This window comes from Verruconis gallopava (assembly GCF_000836295.1).
Source record: "Verruconis gallopava strain CBS 43764 unplaced genomic scaffold supercont1.116, whole genome shotgun sequence".
NCBI classification, from domain to species: Eukaryota; Fungi; Ascomycota; class Dothideomycetes; order Venturiales; family Sympoventuriaceae; genus Verruconis; species Verruconis gallopava.
The window spans coordinates 1,158-23,162 of NW_015622252.1; the positions used below are offsets into that span (position 1 = coordinate 1,158).

General features: G+C 49.0%; 3 protein-coding genes across 3 annotated transcripts; all 3 read right to left on the reverse strand.

Annotated features, from left to right (window-relative positions):
• Positions 1-205: 205 nt before the first annotated feature.
• On the reverse strand, positions 206-2,406 carry PV09_09659 (uncharacterized protein). Its single transcript, XM_016363764.1, has 2 exons — positions 1,186-2,406; positions 206-1,138 (listed from the first exon to the last, which is right to left on the reverse strand). Exons 1-2 carry the CDS (start codon positions 2,203-2,205, stop codon positions 311-313), a joined length of 1,848 nt encoding a protein of 615 aa, XP_016208406.1. The 5' UTR covers positions 2,206-2,406; the 3' UTR covers positions 206-310.
• A 713-nt stretch (positions 2,407-3,119) lies between these two features.
• PV09_09660 (uncharacterized protein) lies at positions 3,120-6,244 on the reverse strand. The gene is made up of 3 exons (XM_016363765.1): positions 5,362-6,244; positions 5,201-5,311; positions 3,120-5,150 (listed from the first exon to the last, which is right to left on the reverse strand). The coding sequence occupies exons 1-3, from the start codon at positions 6,211-6,213 to the stop codon at positions 3,690-3,692; spliced, it is 2,424 nt and encodes an 807-aa protein (XP_016208407.1). The 5' UTR covers positions 6,214-6,244; the 3' UTR covers positions 3,120-3,689.
• A 1,119-nt stretch (positions 6,245-7,363) lies between these two features.
• PV09_09661 (uncharacterized protein) lies at positions 7,364-12,135 on the reverse strand. The gene is made up of 4 exons (XM_016363766.1): positions 11,811-12,135; positions 8,224-11,718; positions 7,985-8,173; positions 7,364-7,897 (listed from the first exon to the last, which is right to left on the reverse strand). The coding sequence occupies exons 1-4, from the start codon at positions 11,976-11,978 to the stop codon at positions 7,727-7,729; spliced, it is 4,023 nt and encodes a 1,340-aa protein (XP_016208408.1). The 5' UTR covers positions 11,979-12,135; the 3' UTR covers positions 7,364-7,726.
• Between the last annotated feature and the right edge of the window lie 9,870 nt (positions 12,136-22,005).

A 22,005-nucleotide genomic window follows, 5' to 3' on the forward strand; every position in this document is an offset into this window, starting at 1 on the left:
GCGTATTCATGGCTATCAAGTCTCGATACATACTGTGACAATTCCTGTGAAATTAATTGATCCTTTGCGCTGTGGTATATGCCTTCAAAGGGCCAAGCAGATGACGTTTATGCCCAGAAAAAGAATCGACCTCTTAGCACGTGAGCTAGAGCGCAATACTTGGAAACGAGAAGAGGACTAGAATGGAAAAGAGAGTCTTGAAACCGGAGAGAGTAAATTGATCAAATTTCTTTACAAATACAGCCATCACTATGCAAGACGTGGCTATGCCTTTGTTTTGTTTCTAAACGAGGAGTAGATCAACTCCCACTTATATCAGCCTTCTCCAAAACTTCCACCAGGAGGCGCCCTTTGTGCTGCATTCCCTCTTAGCCGCGCCTCCACGGCCCCTGACTCTCCAAAGGTAGACTGGCACGCCGGCTGCAACGAAGGCGATGACAAGGAGGGTCTCGCCTGGCTGGGCGAAAACGGTACGGGAGAGTAGAAACAGACTAACACAACAGAAGACTATGGGTGTTGTTATCCAGGTTTTGTAAGGGCGGTGCAAGTTAGGTTCTTTTACGCGCAGCACAATGAGGCCCAGCACGGTAGCGAAGTAAAACGTGTATCCGGCAACGCCATAAAAGGTGAGAAGAGTGCTGAATTCGCCGACGATAACGTAACCAATCGTGAGCAGCGCGTTAAGCACCATTGCGTTCACTGGCGTGTAGAAAACGCCGACGTCGTCGTCAGCGATAAACTGAGCAAGCAACGCAATGTGCGGGTGGGACGAAGGCCTTATCTGAACTCGCAGGCCATTTCTGCTGCCGATGCCGATCCGGCCGAAAAATGCCGGTAGGTAGCCCTCTTTTCCGGCTGCATATACTAGACGGCCTGATGTAAAAGTAGTGGCGTTGAGGGCGCCAAAGCATGAACCTGAGACCGCGAGCGCTAGCACGAGTGCGCCAACGCGGCCGAACACTTCTTGACCGAAGGCGACTGCGACGGTATTGGACGAATTGATGACGCGCGTTGGCAAGACAAGGTAGTAGGCAATATTAGCGAGTATGTATGATACCATGACGAGGGGCACAGATGTGTGTATGACGAGCGGAAGGTCTTTGGACGGATTGATGAACTCTCCAGTGACGTAGTTGACCTGAAGGTTGTCAGTGCTAGGGCGCAAATGGTATTCATGAAAAATACATTGTCCCAACCGTCAAAGGCCCACAGGCCTGCATAAATGGCTACAGCCCAATTGGAGATGCTTGTGCTTGTGCCATCAAACCATCCATGTTGTTTCCACTCCTCATTTGCCTTGTCTCTCCACGAAAAGCCTGTGAAGGCAACAACAATACCAACGACGGTTATGGCCAACAAGGCGACGAATTTTAAAAACATGAAGATGTTGGCCAACCTGGCGCCTAGCTTGGTAGACAAGCAATTGAAAAAGGTAACAAGAAAGATACCGGCGAAGGCAACAGCTTTGTTAATCCACATACTGACGTGCATAGCGTCTGCTCCAACGACAGCTCGAACCATGTACTCGCCGAATATGATGGCGATGATGGCGGCACTACCAGGTTTCAGCACGCACACCGCGGACCACGTGAAAAGGAAGCCGGCGCACTCGCCAAATATCTTGGTAAGATAGACTTGCGCGCCGCCATTGAGCGGTATGGCGCCTCCTAGCTCGGCGTAGCTACCTGCACCGGTCCATGCCAGCACGCCAGCGACGATCCAGACTAACAAGGACGCGCCAGGTGAACCTGCGTTTGTGTTGACCTGTGCAGGACTTGAGAAGATGCCAGAGCCAATGATGAGACCAATCACAAGAGCGAGCCCATTCAAATATGTCAGGCTCTTGTGCTTCTCTAGGCTGCCCCCGTTCACTGAGTGAGTCGAGTCGAGACCAGAATTGGCGGGCGTCCCAATGCTCGTATACTCGGTAGCAGTGGAGGAAAGGGGAAAGAGGTTTGTGGCGAAGTCAAAGGCGGATGAGGTAGAGTAGGAGCGACCTCGTGGGCGGCGGAGCGGGGTGAGACCATCGTGGCCAGTGTCATATAGCGGATCGTCATCATCGAGGGAGAGCTTGCGTGAGGAGTGAGTGTCGGAAGCAGATGAGGCGAGCGAGGATTGAGGAGAGGGTTCGCTCGATGAGGCGAGGGAGGCGAGCTCGAGCGAGTCTCGCACAGGGTAGACGGTCATGGCATGCGTTCTATTCATTCAATGGCGGATCGGATCTGGAGCATTGCTCACTGTTGTCGCTCTTCGGATCAATCAGTGGAAAGAACCATCCGTCAACATGCGAACGCAGGGGTTCGGAATCGGCGCTAATGCTAGTGGGAGTGAGTGTAGGGATGCTTTAGCTGTTGGCGACAATGTCTGCTTCCACGATCATGATTAAGCTCGAAAATATTGCACAAGTCTGCTTATTGACAATCTCTGAGCTTGATCAGGTTGACAAAGTCAAGTGGAGAAACAGATCTGGCGAGAACTGGCCAATGAAATCAATCATGTCGATCAACATGCAAGAGTCATTGATCAACGACGCAAGATATCATCGCACGTGGACAAACATAAAAATACAACTGTAGCGATTATAAGAAATTCTATACTGTTCTCAAAAATGAAAATGCTAATATGAACAGACTCAAGATATAATGCAGACCAAACGAACTGATTCGAGGATTGCTTCTGTCAACACAGCGAAGCTAAGGCTTGGACCAATCTCTGCCCAGTGTAGATATGTTAATTCCAAAGACGTTTGAACTGAATGTGACCAGCTGTCTGGCCTCCTCGCGCACTAGCAGAACTCCCAAGGGCACACAGCGTCGTCTGCATGAAGACCCTTTGCTCCAATCTTTGACTTTTGTAGCAAGGCTCCCTTGATCACAACACTGCTCTTCAGAGCAGCTCATACCTCTGAAGATCTTCTGCCTAACTACAACACACGCCCTTTGAAACACCACACACCGGTTGCGTTTACTAGATAGTGCTCCAGTCTCTAAACCCAGAGCGAGAGATTGCGTTTACGCAGTCCACCACTCATGTGTTTGCATCTCAGGCATGGAAATGAACACTGCCCTGCGATTAGACTAACGGGGGTGGGTTCAATCAAAAAAGAGTGAGAAACTGATTGATATTTTCACTAGAAAAAGCGTGCACTATAGGTCAGTCGGCACAAAACCCAAGCCCTACCGGAGCGCAGAGCGTGCTCTAAGAGGAAAGAAGCCCTTCCTTTTTTCCTATAGCGCTTACATCCACATAGCTCACTTGCTTGACGTTCGCGCACAAATTTTATTTTACAAAGAAGCCAGCCTGGCTCACATCTAAGACCGGGAGAAACTTGTCCATGTGGAGCCAAACCAAGGCCGTCGTCACCAGCGATACCAGTACGGACCACTCTTACAACATGAACAACTCTCTTATGTCCTACGTCATGACCGCTCTTCCTGGAGAGAATATCCCCACAGTGGTGCCGTTGTCAACCATGGCTTGAATGTGACCAAATTGAAGCCTGCTCACGATCAATTCGTCAAGGACAAAGAAGAATGGTTTTTGAGACGACAGTGAAGTAGTCAAGCTAGCACGACGGGAAAAGGACGAAAAATGGGAGCGAAGGCTCATAGATTGAGGACCGTAAGGTGGTTCAATGTGGTAGCAAATTTTGTAATCGGCTCCTATGAAGCTTAGTCGTCAGATTCTACTCATTGCCGATACCAATGTTGGTGTTGGCCTTGGCCAAGCGATGGACCGTATTGTGGAGGAGGTGGGGGTCCGAAGAAGACCAATGACTGCTGCTGCGATGGCAGCGTCGATGGTCGCTCTTGCTGTGACAAAGTATGCGACAGCGCTTGCGCATAGACGGGATATGGGGCTTGATACTGTGGCCGCGGGTAGTAGAGAGGAGATATTGGTAATTCTGTGAAGGGCGGGGGTACTGGTGGCGGGTGAAATGTAGCTTGGGGCTGTTGCCAAGAGCTCGGCGAGAATTGTGGCGTCTGTGAATTTGTAAATTGTGAAGTATTGTCGGCAAGCTGTGGGGTTGGATCGAGATGATTCTGCTCGTGATCAGACGTGCCATTCGGTGACGTGCGACCAGCACAGGTATCGGATCGACCTCGATTTGAATCATTCGCCACATTAATCTCTGAGACACTGTGCTCATTTCTTGGCGAACTGTCGGAAAGCAGATTGTGCCAAAATGGACGTGCAGGACGGTCTGCAAGTGGGCCGGCGATGGAGTGATGGTCCATTGGTTCACTTGCTTTCGGGTCCAGACTTGTGACCGAGGGGGAGCCGAAGTGAGCGCTAGCAGGCGGGCGGTCAATTCCAGTCTTTGTATGCTGTTTATATATGTCGATGCTAGAGGCCGGATTTGGGGGAGTGCTGTAACCACGATGGCGGCGAATTGTTGGCATGTTTGGTGCAATTGCAGCTGCATTTGCGACCTCAGAGTCCTCTTCTAAATCGACACGCGAGGCACTACTCGATATGTCAGATATTGAAGACTGATGCTTTGTGATTTTCTGACTAGGTGTATGACCTGACATCAGTTGTGAGCCCTGCATATAATTTTGGGTACGTTGAGAGGCTAGAGCAGGTTGGAGGGCTAAAGGATATGCGTGTGCTAGAAGCTCCAGGTGAGAGTTCTCAAGCTTGAATTCAGTGCCAGCAAGCTGCTGTTCTTGTAAAGCGGGTGCTTTTGACATAATTCTGGGATTTTCGCTTCCCGCAAGTGCTTTATATTCTGTTGCAGCAACTAGTGCTTGTAGCCCAAAAGCGTCCGAAGTTGATATCAGCGAGACAGGTTGTTGCGTATTTTTGACTTCTTCATGCTCGATTTGCGTGGCTGCGTAAGCAAGTCTGTGGAAATTCAATGCAGTGGCGGCGATCATTCGTCTTTCCTCATCCGCAGTGCCGAAGTCGAGGGGAAAGGTCTCAGCATCCACATATAAGTCCTCGTCCGGATTCACTTCTGCGCGCTCATAGTTTCCTTCCAATACTGACATATATTCCTTTTGGAATTGATCGCGTTGGTGGTATATCTTTCTTAGCCTATCCATCTCGAGGTAAAAGCGGCTCCGAGAATCATGCCGAGCATCCACGCGACCAGTAGGATTACTTGCGGTTGGCCGACCATGAAGAGGACGAATCAAAGCCCCATCCTGACAAACAAGTTAGTCCATTTGGCCCAAGTTCGCATTGCATTGCTTACCTCATCGTCAGTTGCTTCCTCATCAAATTCATGGTCATACTGGCGACTAAGCTCAAGGATTCTATATTCCGTCTTGACAATAAATTTCTCTTGAAGTGCCGCTAAATGATCCTTTGCTTGGTCAGCATCACTTGCTATCGATTCAGTGGTTAAGTTTATACCTCAAACTGCATCTGCAAGTAATCTTTGTCTTTCTCAAGCTTCCGGTTACAGTACTCTGCGCTCACCCGGTGCTCATTTTTGAGAAATGCCAAACGAGTCTGCAAACGATTACGGAGCTCTAGAGACAAATGTTGCTCAATCTCCCAGAATTCTTCGTCGTCCTCGTGCAGGTGCAACCGCTGGGAGGTTCGCGTCGCCAATTCGACCAAAAGGGGCTTTAGTGCTTTCGACACGGCTCGGTGACCCATCCTTAGCTGAAGCTGACGTCTCAAGCAGGCTTCCATGTACGGATCAGCGTTTGGAGCTCGACGTCTCCCAGGAAGGCGTCGTGCGGCCTTTTGCACGTCATGGTCGGACTCGAGGTCTTCGAGGTCGCCATTAAGAGATGTGCCAGGAACCAGGCTATCGACCAGTGACCCACTAGGAGTAGCAGCAAGTCTAACTTTTGGTTTTCGACCTCGGCGTTTGGGGTGTGGAGACGAAGGCGGTTGCAAATCGCTTTCCTCATCGTCTTGGTGCTCGTCATCAACAGAATCATCATCAATCAAAGACACGTCATCAAAATCGTCCGCTGCGGAAGTTTCCAACGTCGGCAAAACGTCTGGGATATTAGCGTCCTGATTGCTGTCGTCTGGGATGGGCGTTGTGTCTTCACTTGGTCGCATGGCAGATCCTGTCTCTGATGTTGTGTTGGAGTGGTCCGACAAGCGAGCCCGTTTGTATGGTCGCATCCCTGCAGTCTGCAAATTGATTTCCAGAGAATTCCGGCGGCTATCCGTACTGGGTTTGGACGTGGCTGTGGAGTTCGTTGCGGTCCTCAATGCTGTACGGCGGTTCGTCATGTGTAACATTAGAATCGATTGGAGACGAGATGGGTTCGGCTGCGAAGACTTGTTCTCGAGACCTGAGATTCGCAAGTGTTTGGACCTTAGTGGCCTGCGGTGGTCATCCTCATTTGGACTAGCGGCTGGGAGGAAATAGTTTAGTTCTAGTTCTAGTGCGGCAAATATGGGCCTTCGCGCGAGGCTTTTTAAAGCAATCATATTGAATGAGAAAGACAAGCGGGCAGCAAGCTGTGCATCACAATAGAAGGGCCGAGGTCAGGACTTACGTCTAGATAGACGGTGCTGTACACTCAATCTCCGGGTCGTCATGTGCCTTGAAGTCACTGCTGCAATTTGAATCCTCTGAATGTTATTGGAACGTTCCTCGCAAACCTAGAACGAGATACGATGCCATGGCATGAAAGAAATGGTCGAACTCAATAACATAAACTCGACTCGAGATTTTGGCCACCCGCTTCCTAGATTATTTGCCTTAGCGTTGCTCTTTTGCTGATCCTAATCTTCCGGGCGTGAATGGTTATGGCACGGTGTGGATGACAAGCCCCACGTTGTCTTCCAGCTCTGATCTCGATAAGAATCCGAGAGATCGATATCAAGGTGAGCTAACTTACTTGGAGCTTTCGTATTTCTTGGAAAAAACAGAAAAGAATCACAGTCAGGTGATATCAGTTTAAGCCGCTTTCATGCTGAGCTTAGAGTCGTAGCAAGATGCAAATTTTGGTCCAAAAAGGCAACAGAGTTGTTAGTCAAGGAAAATCACGTTCGCCAAGGACGACAAAGTGCGTGGAGCTTTGAAAGCTACAGATGATGATTCTGTAGTTTTTCAAATGTTGCAACAAAGCAAGCTCTTGCGGGTTATCCTAAACAACGGCAAGGGTTGGATCCTTCGGACCGGTGAAATATGTCGAATGTCACAGACCAGGTCAAGTGGCCTGGACAGGAAAAACAAATCCATGAGGTAGTAGGACGTCAAAGGGACTGAACAAAGTATTGTGAAATTCTGTCAGGTCAAGAAAAGTTTCCCTTGCTCGAGCAGGTCTCGCCTCATTGCAAGCGAGATTCAGCCTGGGATCCGCTCCCAGATGATCAATATTGTCGTGTTCAATGTCGGCCAAAGCACCCACGTTAAGAGCATAGAACTGAAATACGGCATAGGTCAATTGAAGCCGTGGAAGATCGGGACATTTTCTCCTCATAGCCCGAGCAAGCTGCAACATTGCGGACTTGACTACGTGAAGCTGTAAAGGACTCTCAAGTCTTATTTAGACTATATATGCCCAGGGTTTGCGCAATGAATCTACATGATCCTAGCAAACTGTCGCATGCACATGTCTGCGTTAGAATCACAAATGCACAACGCTGTGATAGCTGTTAAGTGACATACAATTCGCCATCCACTTGTAGCATAGTGCCTTTGAGCAGCATGACAGAAATGTCAATAGCGCTTCTTCATCTAACACACCAAAATTTCATCTCTATTTAACCATCAACAGCTCAAATCCGCGGTCAACTCTCTTATTTAAGTCGAAACTTTTGTTTTTAGTTCATTGATCTTCCTAGCAACGAGATGCATGTTTTTGAGTGATGGATCTTGAAAGTCTACCTGACTAGCCTGCATATAACTGTGTTGAATTCGCTGCAATATGACATCCAGAACGTTGGGCAGGACATCATGAAGCTCGTTCGCGTTCTACGCAACCCAGTTAGTCCGAACGATCAACAGAAGTGGAAGCAGACAATGCTTTGTCGATAAGAAAGGATGCCAGTCATCACTTACGCCAGAGTCGATCGCGCCAAGGCAGTGATCCACCCAGTGAAGCCGCTCACGAAGATGAACGCGGAAATCCTCGCTTACAGTTGCAGCGACAGAGAGAATTAGGAGGGGACTAAGCGTATTGAGGAACTGCGGGTCTACAAAAACAAATACTTCATCAAAGAGTTCAACCTTTCGTTCAGAATGCATCCACTGAAAATTGTTAGAACGGAAACAAAACCAAAATTGGATCTTGTGCAAACCTTTAAAGTAGCCTCTTCGACTCCACCCCGTGACAATGCGTTTTGGATTTCCACACGCTCGAGATCAGCGAGCGACAGCATCGGCTTGGCTGGAGTAACAGGAGCTGGGGTCGTAGATTGTGCTTGCGTGACTGGTGCAGTCCTAATCTGCTCTAGCATTTCCACGATCTCTTGTTGGCATTTCCGCTGAACTTGACTCATATCTACAATGATGCGTTGCAAGTTTTCAATGGCCTTGAACAGCCCTTGAATAGCGCTCTCATTTTTCTGCAGAAGTATCTCATGGGCGTGAATGTGTTCGCCAAAGCGGCGTTCTATTTCCGAGGTCATTTGCTTAACCGCCTCAATAGTGAGCTTGCTGATCGCCGGTGTGATCGTGTTTTGCATTGCAACCTTGAACTGCGTATCTACTTGTTGAGCAACGTTGTGAGATATTTGCTCCGCAACGCTCTGCAACACATCCTTGTCTTTCAAAGTCTGACTGACTGCAACTGGTAGGGACTTTTGCAACTCGCGTGGTACGCCAACTTTCATAGCTTGGTTGAAGGAACTTGCTAGCTGCTTGTCAATTGTAGACGCAATGATATCTTTAAGCGGACTGATCGCGATCTTTGTTAAGCCATCTGTAACAACACGGGTAAGAGAATCCTCGACGTTTTCTGTCAAAGTCCTCGAGACTGCCTTGAGAACGGCTTCCTGACGTGCGGCTGCCACAGCATCTTGCTTTAATCTGTCTTCAGTAATGCCGCCTTGTAGGCTTTCAAACTCGGATTTTAGTAAGGCTTCCAGTGCCTTAAAGTCCACGCGCGTAATGGAGTGTGCCAAAGCGGAACCGTCCTGCGAGGAGCTAGATAAAACCTCACTGTAAGCCACTGTGCCCTTTGCATCTGCAGTCTCGGTGTCCGTGTTTTGTTTACGCGTGAGAATACGTGTTTTAGATGGACCAGTCTCCGCGGCGGATTTACTGAACTCCTCTAGCGGCGCAAACGATGGTGCAGCTGGAGCTTTGGTGGGCTGTTCTTGACCTTGAGGATTTGACTTCTCCTTCTTCTTCCTCTTCTTCTCTGCTTTTTCCGTACTAGATTCGGCCTCCTTGTTCTGGGCCTTTAGAATTTGAGTAGGCGCGTGCTCGACTCTCCGTCCTCCTTTCCTCGCCTCTCCAACACCGTTGCTAGGAGCGACAGACATCGTCTCCGAGGTTACAGAACCTGTGTCACCAGCAATAGCTGGAGGTAAAGGTCTGATGTTTCCTACTTTGATAGCGTCCTTGACATCAAGTGCAGAGGTACCAGTAACCACGCGGCTGGTTTCGCTTAAACCTAACATAGCTCGGTCGACCTTCACTTCCGATATACCATGGGAATGCATGATATACAAAACAAAGGCAGGCATGTCATCACCATAGTGGGAACCAGGTTCTGCAAGGATATCCATGCTACGAATGGTAGACGTTAGACTAAATTTGTACTCGCGGATGCCATTAACAATGATGGTGGACTGAGGTGGTGGCAGACTTTCGTGTTTGTCAGCTACCATTGATATGAATTTCGATTGGTTCATCGGAGTGAGTGTGTATTGCGGAATTGATAGATGCAAAAAATAAATTGAATTCCTTGTTGGATGAGCGACGGTTAGGATGCTTGTCTTGGCATGGAAGACGACACTGCAAATGGCGTCGGACTCCTGCTCATGTGGAAAGTTGATCTCCTGAACGGGTTTCCCGAGCATCAGGTCCCAGAGCTGAAGCGAATGGTTCTGTTTCAGGCCAATTATAACGTAGCGTAGTGCGAGGCCCTTGGTCATTGGCTTGTCCTTATCAATAAGATGGATTGACGTGGGCCAGGACTTCTCTGTGGTTGGGCATGTTGCTAATGTCATCAATGGGACTTTGACATCCAGAGGCACGGCGACAGCATCATTCTTTTCCTTGCCCTCATTAACAAGATTGCGAATATCCCAAAATTTGAGGCGGCCGGCTTTGTCCAACGAAATGATAAGGCTGTCATCGGAACTGAAGATGAAGTCTTTGCCGGCCTTGCCCGTGGAAATCCGTAGCATGTGCTCTTTAAGGTATTTCTCGCTATTGCAAACATGTGTTTTGGGGTCGCAGTATGCTGGGCTGCGAGCGACTCTTGGGTAGACAATATATATAGATTTGCCCCGGCCGTACGCAAAGTATTCCGGGTGGCGGCAGCTCAGTTTGACGCGCGTCTTTAGCTGACCACCGGCAGTATTCTCATCGCTAGACGGTACAGGCGGAAATATGAGCCCGTGCACTTCGTCTGCATCGTCCCCTTCAGCGTCGTCCGAAGCGGCAAAGTTGGACAACGGAGCCCAAAGCACCGAACCCTCGACTCCGGTTGCCAGTACCACTTCTATATCCTTCATGCCGATTTTCTTTTTCGCGCTCACAGCAACATTGAAAAAGCGCTCTGGGAGTTGTTTGAAAACTTCTTTGTGTACGCCAGTTTCCTGGCGAATCACGCGCAGTCCACCGTTTTTAAGCGGGTAGATCATGAGATTTGGTGTAGCGGCCACGAGGTTGCGGTCGATTTGATCGAATGGACGCTTGACACGAGCAATATCCAAAGTCATGCTTGGTGGGAATAATGGCGGGTTTTTCTCAAATTGTCGTATGATTATGGACTTGAAGGGTTGCATAGGTAAAGTGTACGTTGTAGCACCTCTCCTGGCCGCTGCCTCCCAGTCCTCGGCCTCTGTAGGCTTAGAAACTGGGTCTATTATCTCCTCGATAACAGCAGTCGTTGAGTTCGACGCACCCCGCTCCTCTACTTTACGCCTATCATCAACCTCTATATCGGAATTTGTTTCCGCTTTGATTGGCTGGGCTGCTTCCGACACCTTGGGCTCACTGTCGCCGTTCGTTTTGGACGTCTCTTGGACCATTGCTTGCCCAAACTGCTTCTCGACCACTTCACCCACGCTGCCCAGTGCTTCTGAGATTGTTTCGCGGTGTGTTTCTTTGAGCGGAGATTTGGATTTATACTCTGAGCCAGAGGGCGACCTCTGAGTCTTAAGGCCAGCACTTGAATGCAGATCAGAGATTCCTTCACTTTGCAAACCGCTCCCTTTAACAAAGCGAGTTGGGGGTAGAGAGGACTCAGCTAAGCTGGATTTCGGGGGAGCTTGGTTTAGCAGTTTGAGTAAGAAGTCTTGGGGACTGCTAGAAGAGGCGGGCTCCTCATCACGAAGCTCAAGCTGGCTTGCGGCTGGCGCGAACGTTGACAGAGGCTGTGAGGTATTGGGCGGACGGTTGAACTGCGAAATTAGGTCCGCAGTCGAGCTGACACGACCTTTCGTGCCACCTGTTTTTGTGTCCAGTGGAGTCGATCTATGTTCGAAAGTACTCGTCGGAAGAGTCGAAGCAGAACCAGGAGATGGCCGGAACTTCAGAAGGCTAAGCAAATCTGTAGCACGCGTTTGTGTCCCGACACCTTCAGGCTGAGGAGTATCCATGGCAGATAAATTGGGACTCTAAGCATAATTGGCTTACATTAGTTGGGGTGTTAAAATTCAGCAAGTACGAACATAGTGACAAACAAGGTGAAGCTAAAGGATGGACCCACCGGAATACTGGAAGAGCGATGAGGCTGTGGCGCAAATGGCGCAGTTGAGTAGACCGGCGACGACAATGAGGGATCTCTGTATGTTTGAGGCTTGACTGTCGAAGGAGATTGTTGTTTGTCCGAAGCGGACGAGCCGACCTTCTGAAGCCGGGCGAACAAGTCCTCCATTGTCAGAGTATACGAAGGTTTACCTGCAGCACATACGACAAAACGTACAGTGAAATTGAGATGTTGAAAGCTCAACGGCACCGATGAGATGCGATGCGAGAGGAGTGAGGTAATGCTCTTTGAATGCAAATGAGTCCAAGATGACAGTACAAAAGTGCAACCAGCGCCAAGATGTGAGCGTGAGATTACTACCAGAACCGGATTTGGTAACCGCTCAGCCATTAGCGTAATTAACTCACAGGACTGCAACTTGCGAAAACCCATGTTCGTTTCGCTTGCCTAAGAATTTTTAAAAGCACCATAGTCCAAACTATCAGTAGAATCTAGATATAGGAGCCATTGCTTTGGACTCAATATGATCGGACTCTGATGACAGTGAAAAGGCATGGGGCAAGATGTACTTGGCCCCTCTGTTTAACAACAACAGTGGGCCTGAACACCCTTCGCCTCGAAAATGGAAAATGGCTTGCAGTACATAATCTGGTGCAGCAGAGATGGGATGTTTCACCTTCGAAGTTATTCAGGGTTGCTGCAAACATGACTTTTATAGGGCCCACGGACGCCTCTGGTAATATTTAGCTCTTCAGATGAGGGCAAAACTTGGAGAACGATCGTGAGCTTATAAGATAGGCCACCACAAAATATCTTTGAACGTTTCAGAGACGTGTATACGAAGCAATTGTAGCCTCTATGACGGAGATGATTAAATCCTACGAGATTTCAGCCATTCTTTTCACAATGGCTATGCCGAACTGGGGCATAACGTGCCCCCAACCAGTCAAATTTGTTGCACCTTATATTGCACATCAGTGGTTTGATTTGATTTATTTCCTACACAGTTGCCGCAGCTCTTTCATACATCCGCTAACTTATGCATGGTTGGGAGGACTTCGGCGAACAGTCAACACGTGATAAATTACATAATCCATCCCGTCCCTGTCAGTCTAAGCACATACCAAGTATCACGTGACATAAGCAAACGCTGGCTAAGTTAGATAATAGAGGAGAGCCAGGGTTAGGGGACAGGAGAACAACCATACAATCCATCAGTCAAGACAGCATACAATGAACTAAGCAGGTTTACGATCTCACTTATGCACCGTCCATCGTTCCCGTGATCTTCCGCACAGACATTGACAGTCCCACTTAAGTTAACGTAATCCACCCCCAAGTGGATCGTCGCGTTCATCGTCGCCGCATTAATTGATTAAACGCGACGATGACCGACGACGACGGCCGCTAGGCTCTTTATCGACTAGGCAGGGTGGACCTCGCCGTCGCCGCCTATCGCCGAGGCGAATTTAAATCGATTAGAGCGACCGCTAAGATGTACGACGTCGCCGAGAACACGCTCTCGCGTCGTCTCCGCGGGGTCGCGCAGAAGCGCGGCAGCGTCGCCACCAATCGTCTCCTGTCGCCTACGGAGGAGGAGACACTGGTCTCCTGGATTCACTCAATGGCTCGACGAGGTATGTCGCCCCGCTCGGAGGCGGTTCTGCGCATGGCGGCGCTGTTGCTCAAGGAGCGAGAGCGATCTGTGCCGCCTGGCAAGAACTGGATTAGAAAGCTCGTCGCCCGCTACAATAGCCTCAAATCGACATATAATTGCAAGTACGACTACTAGCGAGCTAAATATGAGGATCCGGTGCTTATCAGAGATTGGTTCAAACGGGTACGCAATACGGTAGCGGAGTACGGCATCATCGATGACGATATCTATAATTTTAATGAGACGGGCTTTCAAATGGGCGTGATCATGACCGCAAAGGTCATCACCGGCACCGATAGAGCCGGTCCGCCGCGACAGACGTAACCGGGCAATTGAGAGTGGGTTACAATTATCAAAACCATCGGCCTCTACGGCACCGCAGCTTCACCGCTTGTAATGTTCGATGCCGTAATGCATCAGGCCGCTTAGTACGCCAACGGCCTCGTCCCCACTGACTGGGCTATCGCTGTCAGCGACACCGGCTAGATAAATAATGAGATTAGGCTGTATTAGATCAAGCACGTCGATAAATACACGAAGGTATAGACTGTCGGTCGGTATTAATTACTAATCCTCAACAGCCACGGCAGCCACGTCACTCCAGATTTTGACCGATACTGCCTGGATAACAGCATTGTCGTTCTCTGCATGCCGGCGCACTCATCGCATCTCCTGCAGCCGCTCGACGTCGGCTGCTTCACCGTCTTGAAGAAGGTGTACGGCAGCCTCGTCGAACAGAAGATGGGTCTTAGCGTCAACCACATCGATAAGATCGAGTTTTTAGAGCTCTATCAGCTCGCTCATAATCAGACGTTCAGTTCAAAGATCGCCGCCAGCGGCTTCGCCACCACCGGTCTCGTACCCTTCGATCCAGACCGGGTTCTCGGCAAGCTGCTTAAGCAATTCAAGACGCCGTCTCCGCCTCCGCAACCTTCTCCAGCTCGGTTGCAGTGGGAGGCGGAGATGCCGCACAATATTCAACAGCTGGAGGCACAAACGCGCTACTTAAACAGCGTCTTCAACGACGACGTCACTCGGGCAGCCCACTGACTCCATTGGATCGAGCGCTAACGCAGCTAGTCAAGGGCTGTGCGATAGTGATGCACAGCGCAGTGCTTCTAAGCAACGAAAACGAGAAGCTCGCCACCGAGAACCAGCGATAGAAGCGGAAGCGAGCCCAGAGGCGCTCGTACATGGCCAGAGGAGGCATATTTACAGGAGAGGAGGCGACAAATATGATCAAACGGGCGACGGAGGCGGCGGCTGCAAATGCTGCAACAAATGCAGCGAATGCGGCGGAGGCGCAGAACAAAAGACGGGCGCCGCCGAGGTGCAGCCTATGCGGCTCCCTCGATCACCGGGCTCCTCGATGCCCTGGTTATCAGAGTGTACAATAGACGTCGAGTTAATTAGTTTTTTCGAACGATCGCAGAGCAATTAATTAATTAATGCGGCGACGATGAACGCGACGATCCACTTGGGGGTGTGATCCACATGAGGGTTGATTACGTTAAGTTAGCCTCACTTGATATCATCTCAACATTGAAGCACATCAACAGCAAGTACTCCCATTTTTAGGAAATAAAGAGCTCAACTGTGTTCATATATACCTCCTGGAGACCGGAAACCACTTTCTCGAAAGCCACATCGCCCAGTGTGGTGGTACGACATGGCGGCACTTCGGTCCCAGGAGACAACTAGGCCACCAACCTCCGCGAGCGTGTCCTAGAAATCACGAAGCAGTTCAGCGACACATTACAAACCATAGAAGGGAGATAGATAGAAAGCAACTCAGCAAAACCCTCAAGAGCGTACTACTCGCGCTCGTTGGAATCAAAGAGACCCCTGACGTGGCCACTCTGAGCAAAAAGGTAGATCAAATGCGCACAGAGACAGTGAAATGTTGGAAAAGCATTGATGAAACCTTCCGGCGCGTCCAAAAGGATATGGAGGTAATAAATGTGGATATACAAACAGCGGCAACAACAAGTCAAGAGCCGAAGGTAGCGGTAATAGAGGCCGCCGACATAGGCAGAACAGTAATAGGAATGGTAAAGGATATCAGAAGCAAGGGGATACAGCAGCAGGCGACTAAAAGCTATGCCGCTGAGGTAGCACAAGGTGTGATGGCAGCTAGTAAATATAGCCCACAAAGTATGAGGCCACCCGCTCAGACTTACCGCGAGATCATTGTGAATATCAGAAATGCACAAACCATCCCGCATCTGCGTAGCATGAACCCATGAGTATAAAAACGGTCACACTAAACGAAGTGCAAACATCAAGACAATCCGCGCAAGAATACGTCCCCAGGATAGGGAACAGGATGTCAATTCGCAGCCGGACATATGGCGTACTTATACACAGTATACGCACTAACAAAGACGTGGATATGGATAGATTAGATGATATAAGCGCTGCTATCCTGACGGAGAACAAGCCCTTCATTCTAACAGCAGAAATAAAACATATCGGATGGCTTAGCCGGAGGGCGCCGACCAGAATGCTCTCCATCTAGTAATCGAGTTTACCAAACCCGAAGATGCGAATAAGATCATCGATAAGGGGCTAAGTGTGGCAGGGGTGCTACCACAATGCGGAAAGATATAAATGATAATGCTGGCTGAAGCAATGTTTCAACTGCCAAAAATATTGCTATATAGGAACCTAATGCAAACCCAAAGCAAGATGTGGCTACTGCGCGCAAAAACATAACTCCCGGGATTCCCCTTCGAAAGCCGACCGGAATGTACCCAGGAAGTGCGCCTGCTGCCACGGCAGGCATGAGGCCTGGAACCACCAGTACCCAACCAGGAAGGAACAGCTCGCAAGGACCAAAGCAGCGTCCGGCAGCCGACCCAAGTATCACATGTTGCTGGAGGTCCCAAAGCCGGTAACCCAGTTTGGAAACCTTATAACTGGAATGAAGAGACAATGGTCGTTAAGAGACACAGCCATATCTCAAGAAGGCCGGGCCTTGAAGCAAAATAACACAGGATCAGTCAATAACGAGGCGAACAAGAAAAATGAACCATCCGCGAGCAGCCATAGACCGTAATGCGTGACTCATTTATCATGTAAGGCGCGGGAGATGTGAGACACCAACACGATTATCAACATACATGCAGAAGATAACATGGACACGACCCCTCTATTATGGTGGAGTATACTTAATTAAGCATACTGCAGTATAATGTTCAAAAATTAAAAGACATAGTGATGGGAACGCTATTACGGAACGCCAGGATGGCAGAATCGTGGCCATACAAGAACCATGGAGGAACCCATATATAGAAACCACACACGATCCAGTCAAAGGGACCTTTCATCTCTGCGCTAACCGCCTGAGACAGAGGGCCAGGGTCGGTTTTTTTGTAAACAAGAGGCTAGACCACACCAGATGGCAATTTAAAGCATATGTAAGGGATATAGGTACCCTACACATCAGATGGAATAAGGAAAATGGAGCAGCAGACTAGTTTGTCATACACAATATATATAATCCCCTGCAGACCTCGGAGGTACGCAAGATCGTGCTCTTGACAGTACCGGAAGTCTGCCAGGAAAATAGCGTGGAAGAGCAGATAACGCTAGGCGATTTCAACCTCCACCGCACTATGTGGCGTGGAGAGAGGGTAGACAAACACGAGAAAGAAGTGGAGGAACTAGTGGACATCATGCAGAATGCAGGTATGATAAGCATGCTCAGCCAAGAAACAATCACATATGAAGAAGGAGAAAGGAGAACAACAATCAACCTATTCTGGAAGTCCGCAGGCCCAGTAGACCGAGTAATCCAGTGCGACGTAGATAGGGACATGAAACATGACTCTGATCACCTACCAGTCAGCGTAGTCAAGGACCTGAGAGTTCAACATAGCAAGGAAAACCATTAAGGCAATGGAAGCATCTAGAGGAAGAACGGTTCCGTGAGGCGCTTATAGAATATAGACACTACCCTATGTACAGCGGTCAAGAATCAAGAAGGCCTTAGATCAGTACACTAAGGAGATTGTTAACGCGATTAGCAAGGCGGCGGACAAAGTCCTCCCAAAAGTTCACCCTTCACCACGAGCAAAGGAGGGATGGAACACGGATTGCAAGGAGATACTAGCCGAAACAAATGCCTCAAATATCTCTATAAAATGGACCACATAGAGGAGTCTTGGACAGCATAAACAACGCGGAACCTGAAGACCAGGACAGTCCGAAAGACACTGAGAGCAGCGCATTGAGAAAGGGTAGAAATGGCAGCGGCCACCCCAGAGTCCCTGTGGAAGTTGATAAAATGGGTGAGGACGAGGGAGAACCAGTCCCCAGGTGTCACGCCAACGATTCGATGCCCCGACATGGGACGGGAAGCCACAGGCACCGAGGAGAAGGCGCGGCTGTTCCGAGGGGCCTTCTTCCAAGAGCCACCAGAGGCAGACCTTGGAGACACCTAAGACGCAGAATATGACCAACAGATAAATCTGCCCCCGACAACAGAGAAATAGGTCATGGAGGCCATTCAGACCGCCGCTCCACTGAAGCGGCCGGCCCAGACAGAATATCAAATAAGGCAATGCAAGCAGGGGCTGAGCTACTTACAAAGCACCTTACCGACATCTTCAACCAGAGTCTTAAAATAAGGCTACTGCCCAGAACACTTCCGGACCTCCACCACGGTGGTGCTCTGGAAACCAGGCAAAGATAACTACGCAGTGCCTAAAGCATATAGGCCTATCGCGCTGCTTAACACGGTAGGGAAGACTATATACGCGGTCATTTCCCAGACGTTGAGCTACCTACCAGATAATCCCACGCCAACATATGGGTGGAAAAACGGTTCGGTATACGGAACATGTCCCCTACTCTATCGGCAAAAAGATATATAAGGCATAGAACAGGGGAGAGGCCGCCAGCTTACTACTCCTGGACGTGTCCGGGGCGTTCGACAACATCTCCCACATAAGGCTCCTTCACGTCCTCAGGAAGAGACGGGTCAAAAAGCGGATCGTCGTCTGGATCGCTAGCCTCCTCGCAGAGAGGCGCACGCGTATCACAATTGACAGCCACGAACCAGAGGAATATGCGATACAGACAGCAATCCGTCAGGGATTACCGCTCTTACCTATCCTCTATATCCTCTATAATTTGGATCTAATAGACGACTATAATGCAGAAGTAACTACTACAAGATATATCTATGACATAGAGATCCTTGCCTGCGACACCACCACGATGGGAACCACCCTGAAGCTAGAAAAACCGATGCATAGGGCGCAACACCGGTCGGTCACCCACGCCGCAAAGTTCGCCACGGATAAGTTCCATCTAGTCCACTTTACAAGGACTAGAAAGAAAATCGACACAGAGCAGCCCCTGTGTATGGCTCTAGGCACTATCACCCCTATCAAGACGTGCAAATATCTATGCATCACCATGGACAGCAGGCTTGAATGGAAAGAGCACATAATTGAGATTGAGCGCAAGACAGCTAAAACAGTGAACATCATAAGCTTCAGCAGTTCGACATGGGGAAGAGATTTCGCGAGCATGCGGAAAATCAACCCTGGGGTCGTGATCCCACAGATGATGTACGCCAGCTCGCTCTGGTCAAACTTCAGCCCTAACGACAGAACATACACTGGACAGACGCTGAACAAACTGGAGTCTATCCGGGCGAAGGGGGCCTGTACTATCAGCTGAACATATCAAGCAACCTCCCGGCCAGCACTGAACGTTGAAACGCACCTACTATCCATTAAACAGCAGATATGGAAACATAATCTAGAGGCACTAGGACATTTGCAATCTAGCCTAGAAATCCCGGAATTCGCAGACAGCCCGCAATCAAGAGCCCACAAAACATGCCAATACAACAGCCCACTACAGAAAGTCCAAGCAGAGGCACGGAAGATGGATGCGCTAATCACGGAGGCAACAGAAAAGATCCCACCGTTTGTCATGCCACCATGGCAAGCAGGACCAACCATACACATAGACACCAGCGATGAAGAAGCACGCAGTTGGCATGACAAGATGCTGAATACAGAGGCCCTCCGCAGCTACACAGACGGAAGCAGTGTCGAAGGCCATGTTGGAGCGGCGGCCGTCTGTCCCATGGTACGGACTACAAGGAAGGCGTACATGGGCACCGACGAAACCTCTTCTGTATACGCGGCTGAACTGCAGGGCATTAAGATGGCACTGGATATCGCTCAGGAACAGAAGACCAACGGAAGGCAAAAAAAAGCCTTGCTATTTTGACAGACAACCATGCCGCGATTCGCACGCTAAGCAGGCCGGGGGGTCAGATCAGGAGCATGTATAGCCATCCAAATCGCGCCACAAGTCAAACAGTTGCAAAATGAAGGCTGCAAAGCCGAACGCAGATGGATCCCGGCCCACGAAGGGATTATAGGAATGAGGAAGCTGACCTAGCCGCCAAGGAGGCCACCAGGTGGAGAGAAGGAGACTGCGCAAGACGCGACAAAGCAGAGTAGCCACCAGAGCTATTCGCTCTTAAGGCTACACTGAAGATGTAGACAAGAAAGAGAGCAAACAAGATGTGACATACTGAGTGAGCGCAAGAAAGTAAGGGACGGGTGACATACCGCCATAACGCAACGCCGTTCAAGCACACTCTAAAGCTGCATAAGGGCCTAGGTAAGAGAGGGAGCGCACTCCTAACACAGCTGAGGACGGAGAAGATCGGCTCATGCCACTTCCTAACCTGCCGGAGAGTACCCGGATATCAGGACGCGACCTACTTGAAAATTTAGGCGACAATAGTAATTTTAGCCTGAATTTAAATAACTGCTTATCCTCTCCCCTAATTATTATTATTCTGTAAAATAATTAGATACTTAGATATTATGTATAGTCTATGTCTAACTACATAAATATAGGTGGTTGAGAAATAATATCTGAAGTCGTGATAGCCTCTCTGTGAGAGTAAGGCCTTAGGATGAGGTCCAACCCGTTCCCGACCTCGCCGTAAGGTTACAGTACTTTGCCTCAGACGTGCCACTTCGCAGCGTTCTTTCATGTAAATTCAGCCAGCCGTCTCTTACGCTCCCCATCTGCTTTCCATCACTACCATCTCCAGGCGGTCGCGGTCTTCTGTACATGCTGGTTAATCTATTGATGCTAACCATCTTGTACAGCTTTTGGAGGATAGTGACCTCTATTATCGTATCTATTATACCTTGATCCCCTCAACGCTCCGCGCTGTCTGTTATGCCTCTCTGTTCATCCTCTGCCCCGAGGGCCTGTTCCATGAGATAGATGGCTTCTCGCGGGTCGCGTACTGGTGTCCGGATTCTCTCCGGTACGCTAATATGTGGCTTAGTCCCATCTTCTCTATCCGCGTTCGAACCAGGGGCGCGCTCTTTCTCTTGCTGGGGTCTTTATGTAGCTTCAGGATGTACTTAGAGTGGTTTAGGTTGTGGCGATATGTTGCCCGTCCATTACTCTCCTTCAACTTCTCCCGCGAGAGGCTCCTACACGTGCTCAGGAAAGGCAAGTTGACGGGCGGATTGTCAAATGGGCGGCTGGCAGTGTCTAAATATATAATCTCATACCTATACTTTTCATATTTAATATAATGCTTATTATGTTTTGTTATAAGCTATAATTTTTATGAGGCGAATTCTGACACTAAGCCTAGCCTAACTTGACTGTCTTTCGTGATGCGTATTGGAGGCTACTTAGCTGGGCATATCATAGTAGGAATTGCTGATTTTGTTTTTTTTTTTTTTAAAAAAAAGGGAAGCTGGAAAGACATATATAATTATATCATGCGTCGTCCTTAGACACACGGACTTGGTGAGGAGATTTCAACCGATTGTATGTGACGTGCCTATATTACATAGTATATGTTTGACACACCCCCCGCTTTAGCTTACAGTAGCTTGATTCCTTAGGCATTAGAATTACTCCATATCTGACCATACTGTCCACTTTTCCTGATAACACGATTACTATCCGTCATAAAATAACTCGGATAGATTATATAGAGCTTACATATCCAGACTTAAGAAGGTAAAACTAGATAAAGAAATAAATCAAACTGAATTAGATCATTTGATCACATCAATGATTCGGTAAAGGAGGAGAAAAAAAAAGGAGACTATAAAATATTACAGGTTTAGCGTATGAATATTTTATCTCATTTTCCCATTAAACAGCGTGAGACTGAGAGTGGCTGGGATATTTTTTTTCTTTTATTTCTTGACAACAAATGCTTCACGTGGCTCCTTATGGGGAAACAATTCTGGAGCGGCTTTAGGTCACGAAGAGACTAGATGACTCAAGGAGGAGGATCTTGGAGTAGATTGAAATAGGGTCTCTGCGGGGAAAAGGCAGAAGAATAACTTATCAGGATTGGGAGCGGGGGGATTGAAGGGCTAGGGACGGCGGGGTATCGTGCACGGATAGGATTACGGAGGCCTGAAGGGGGGGGGGGGGGGAATTTTTGCAGGGAACGAAAAAACAATCGGCCGAAGCTAAAAATCGGAAACGGCAATGAGCAACAGACTGATTGACGAGACC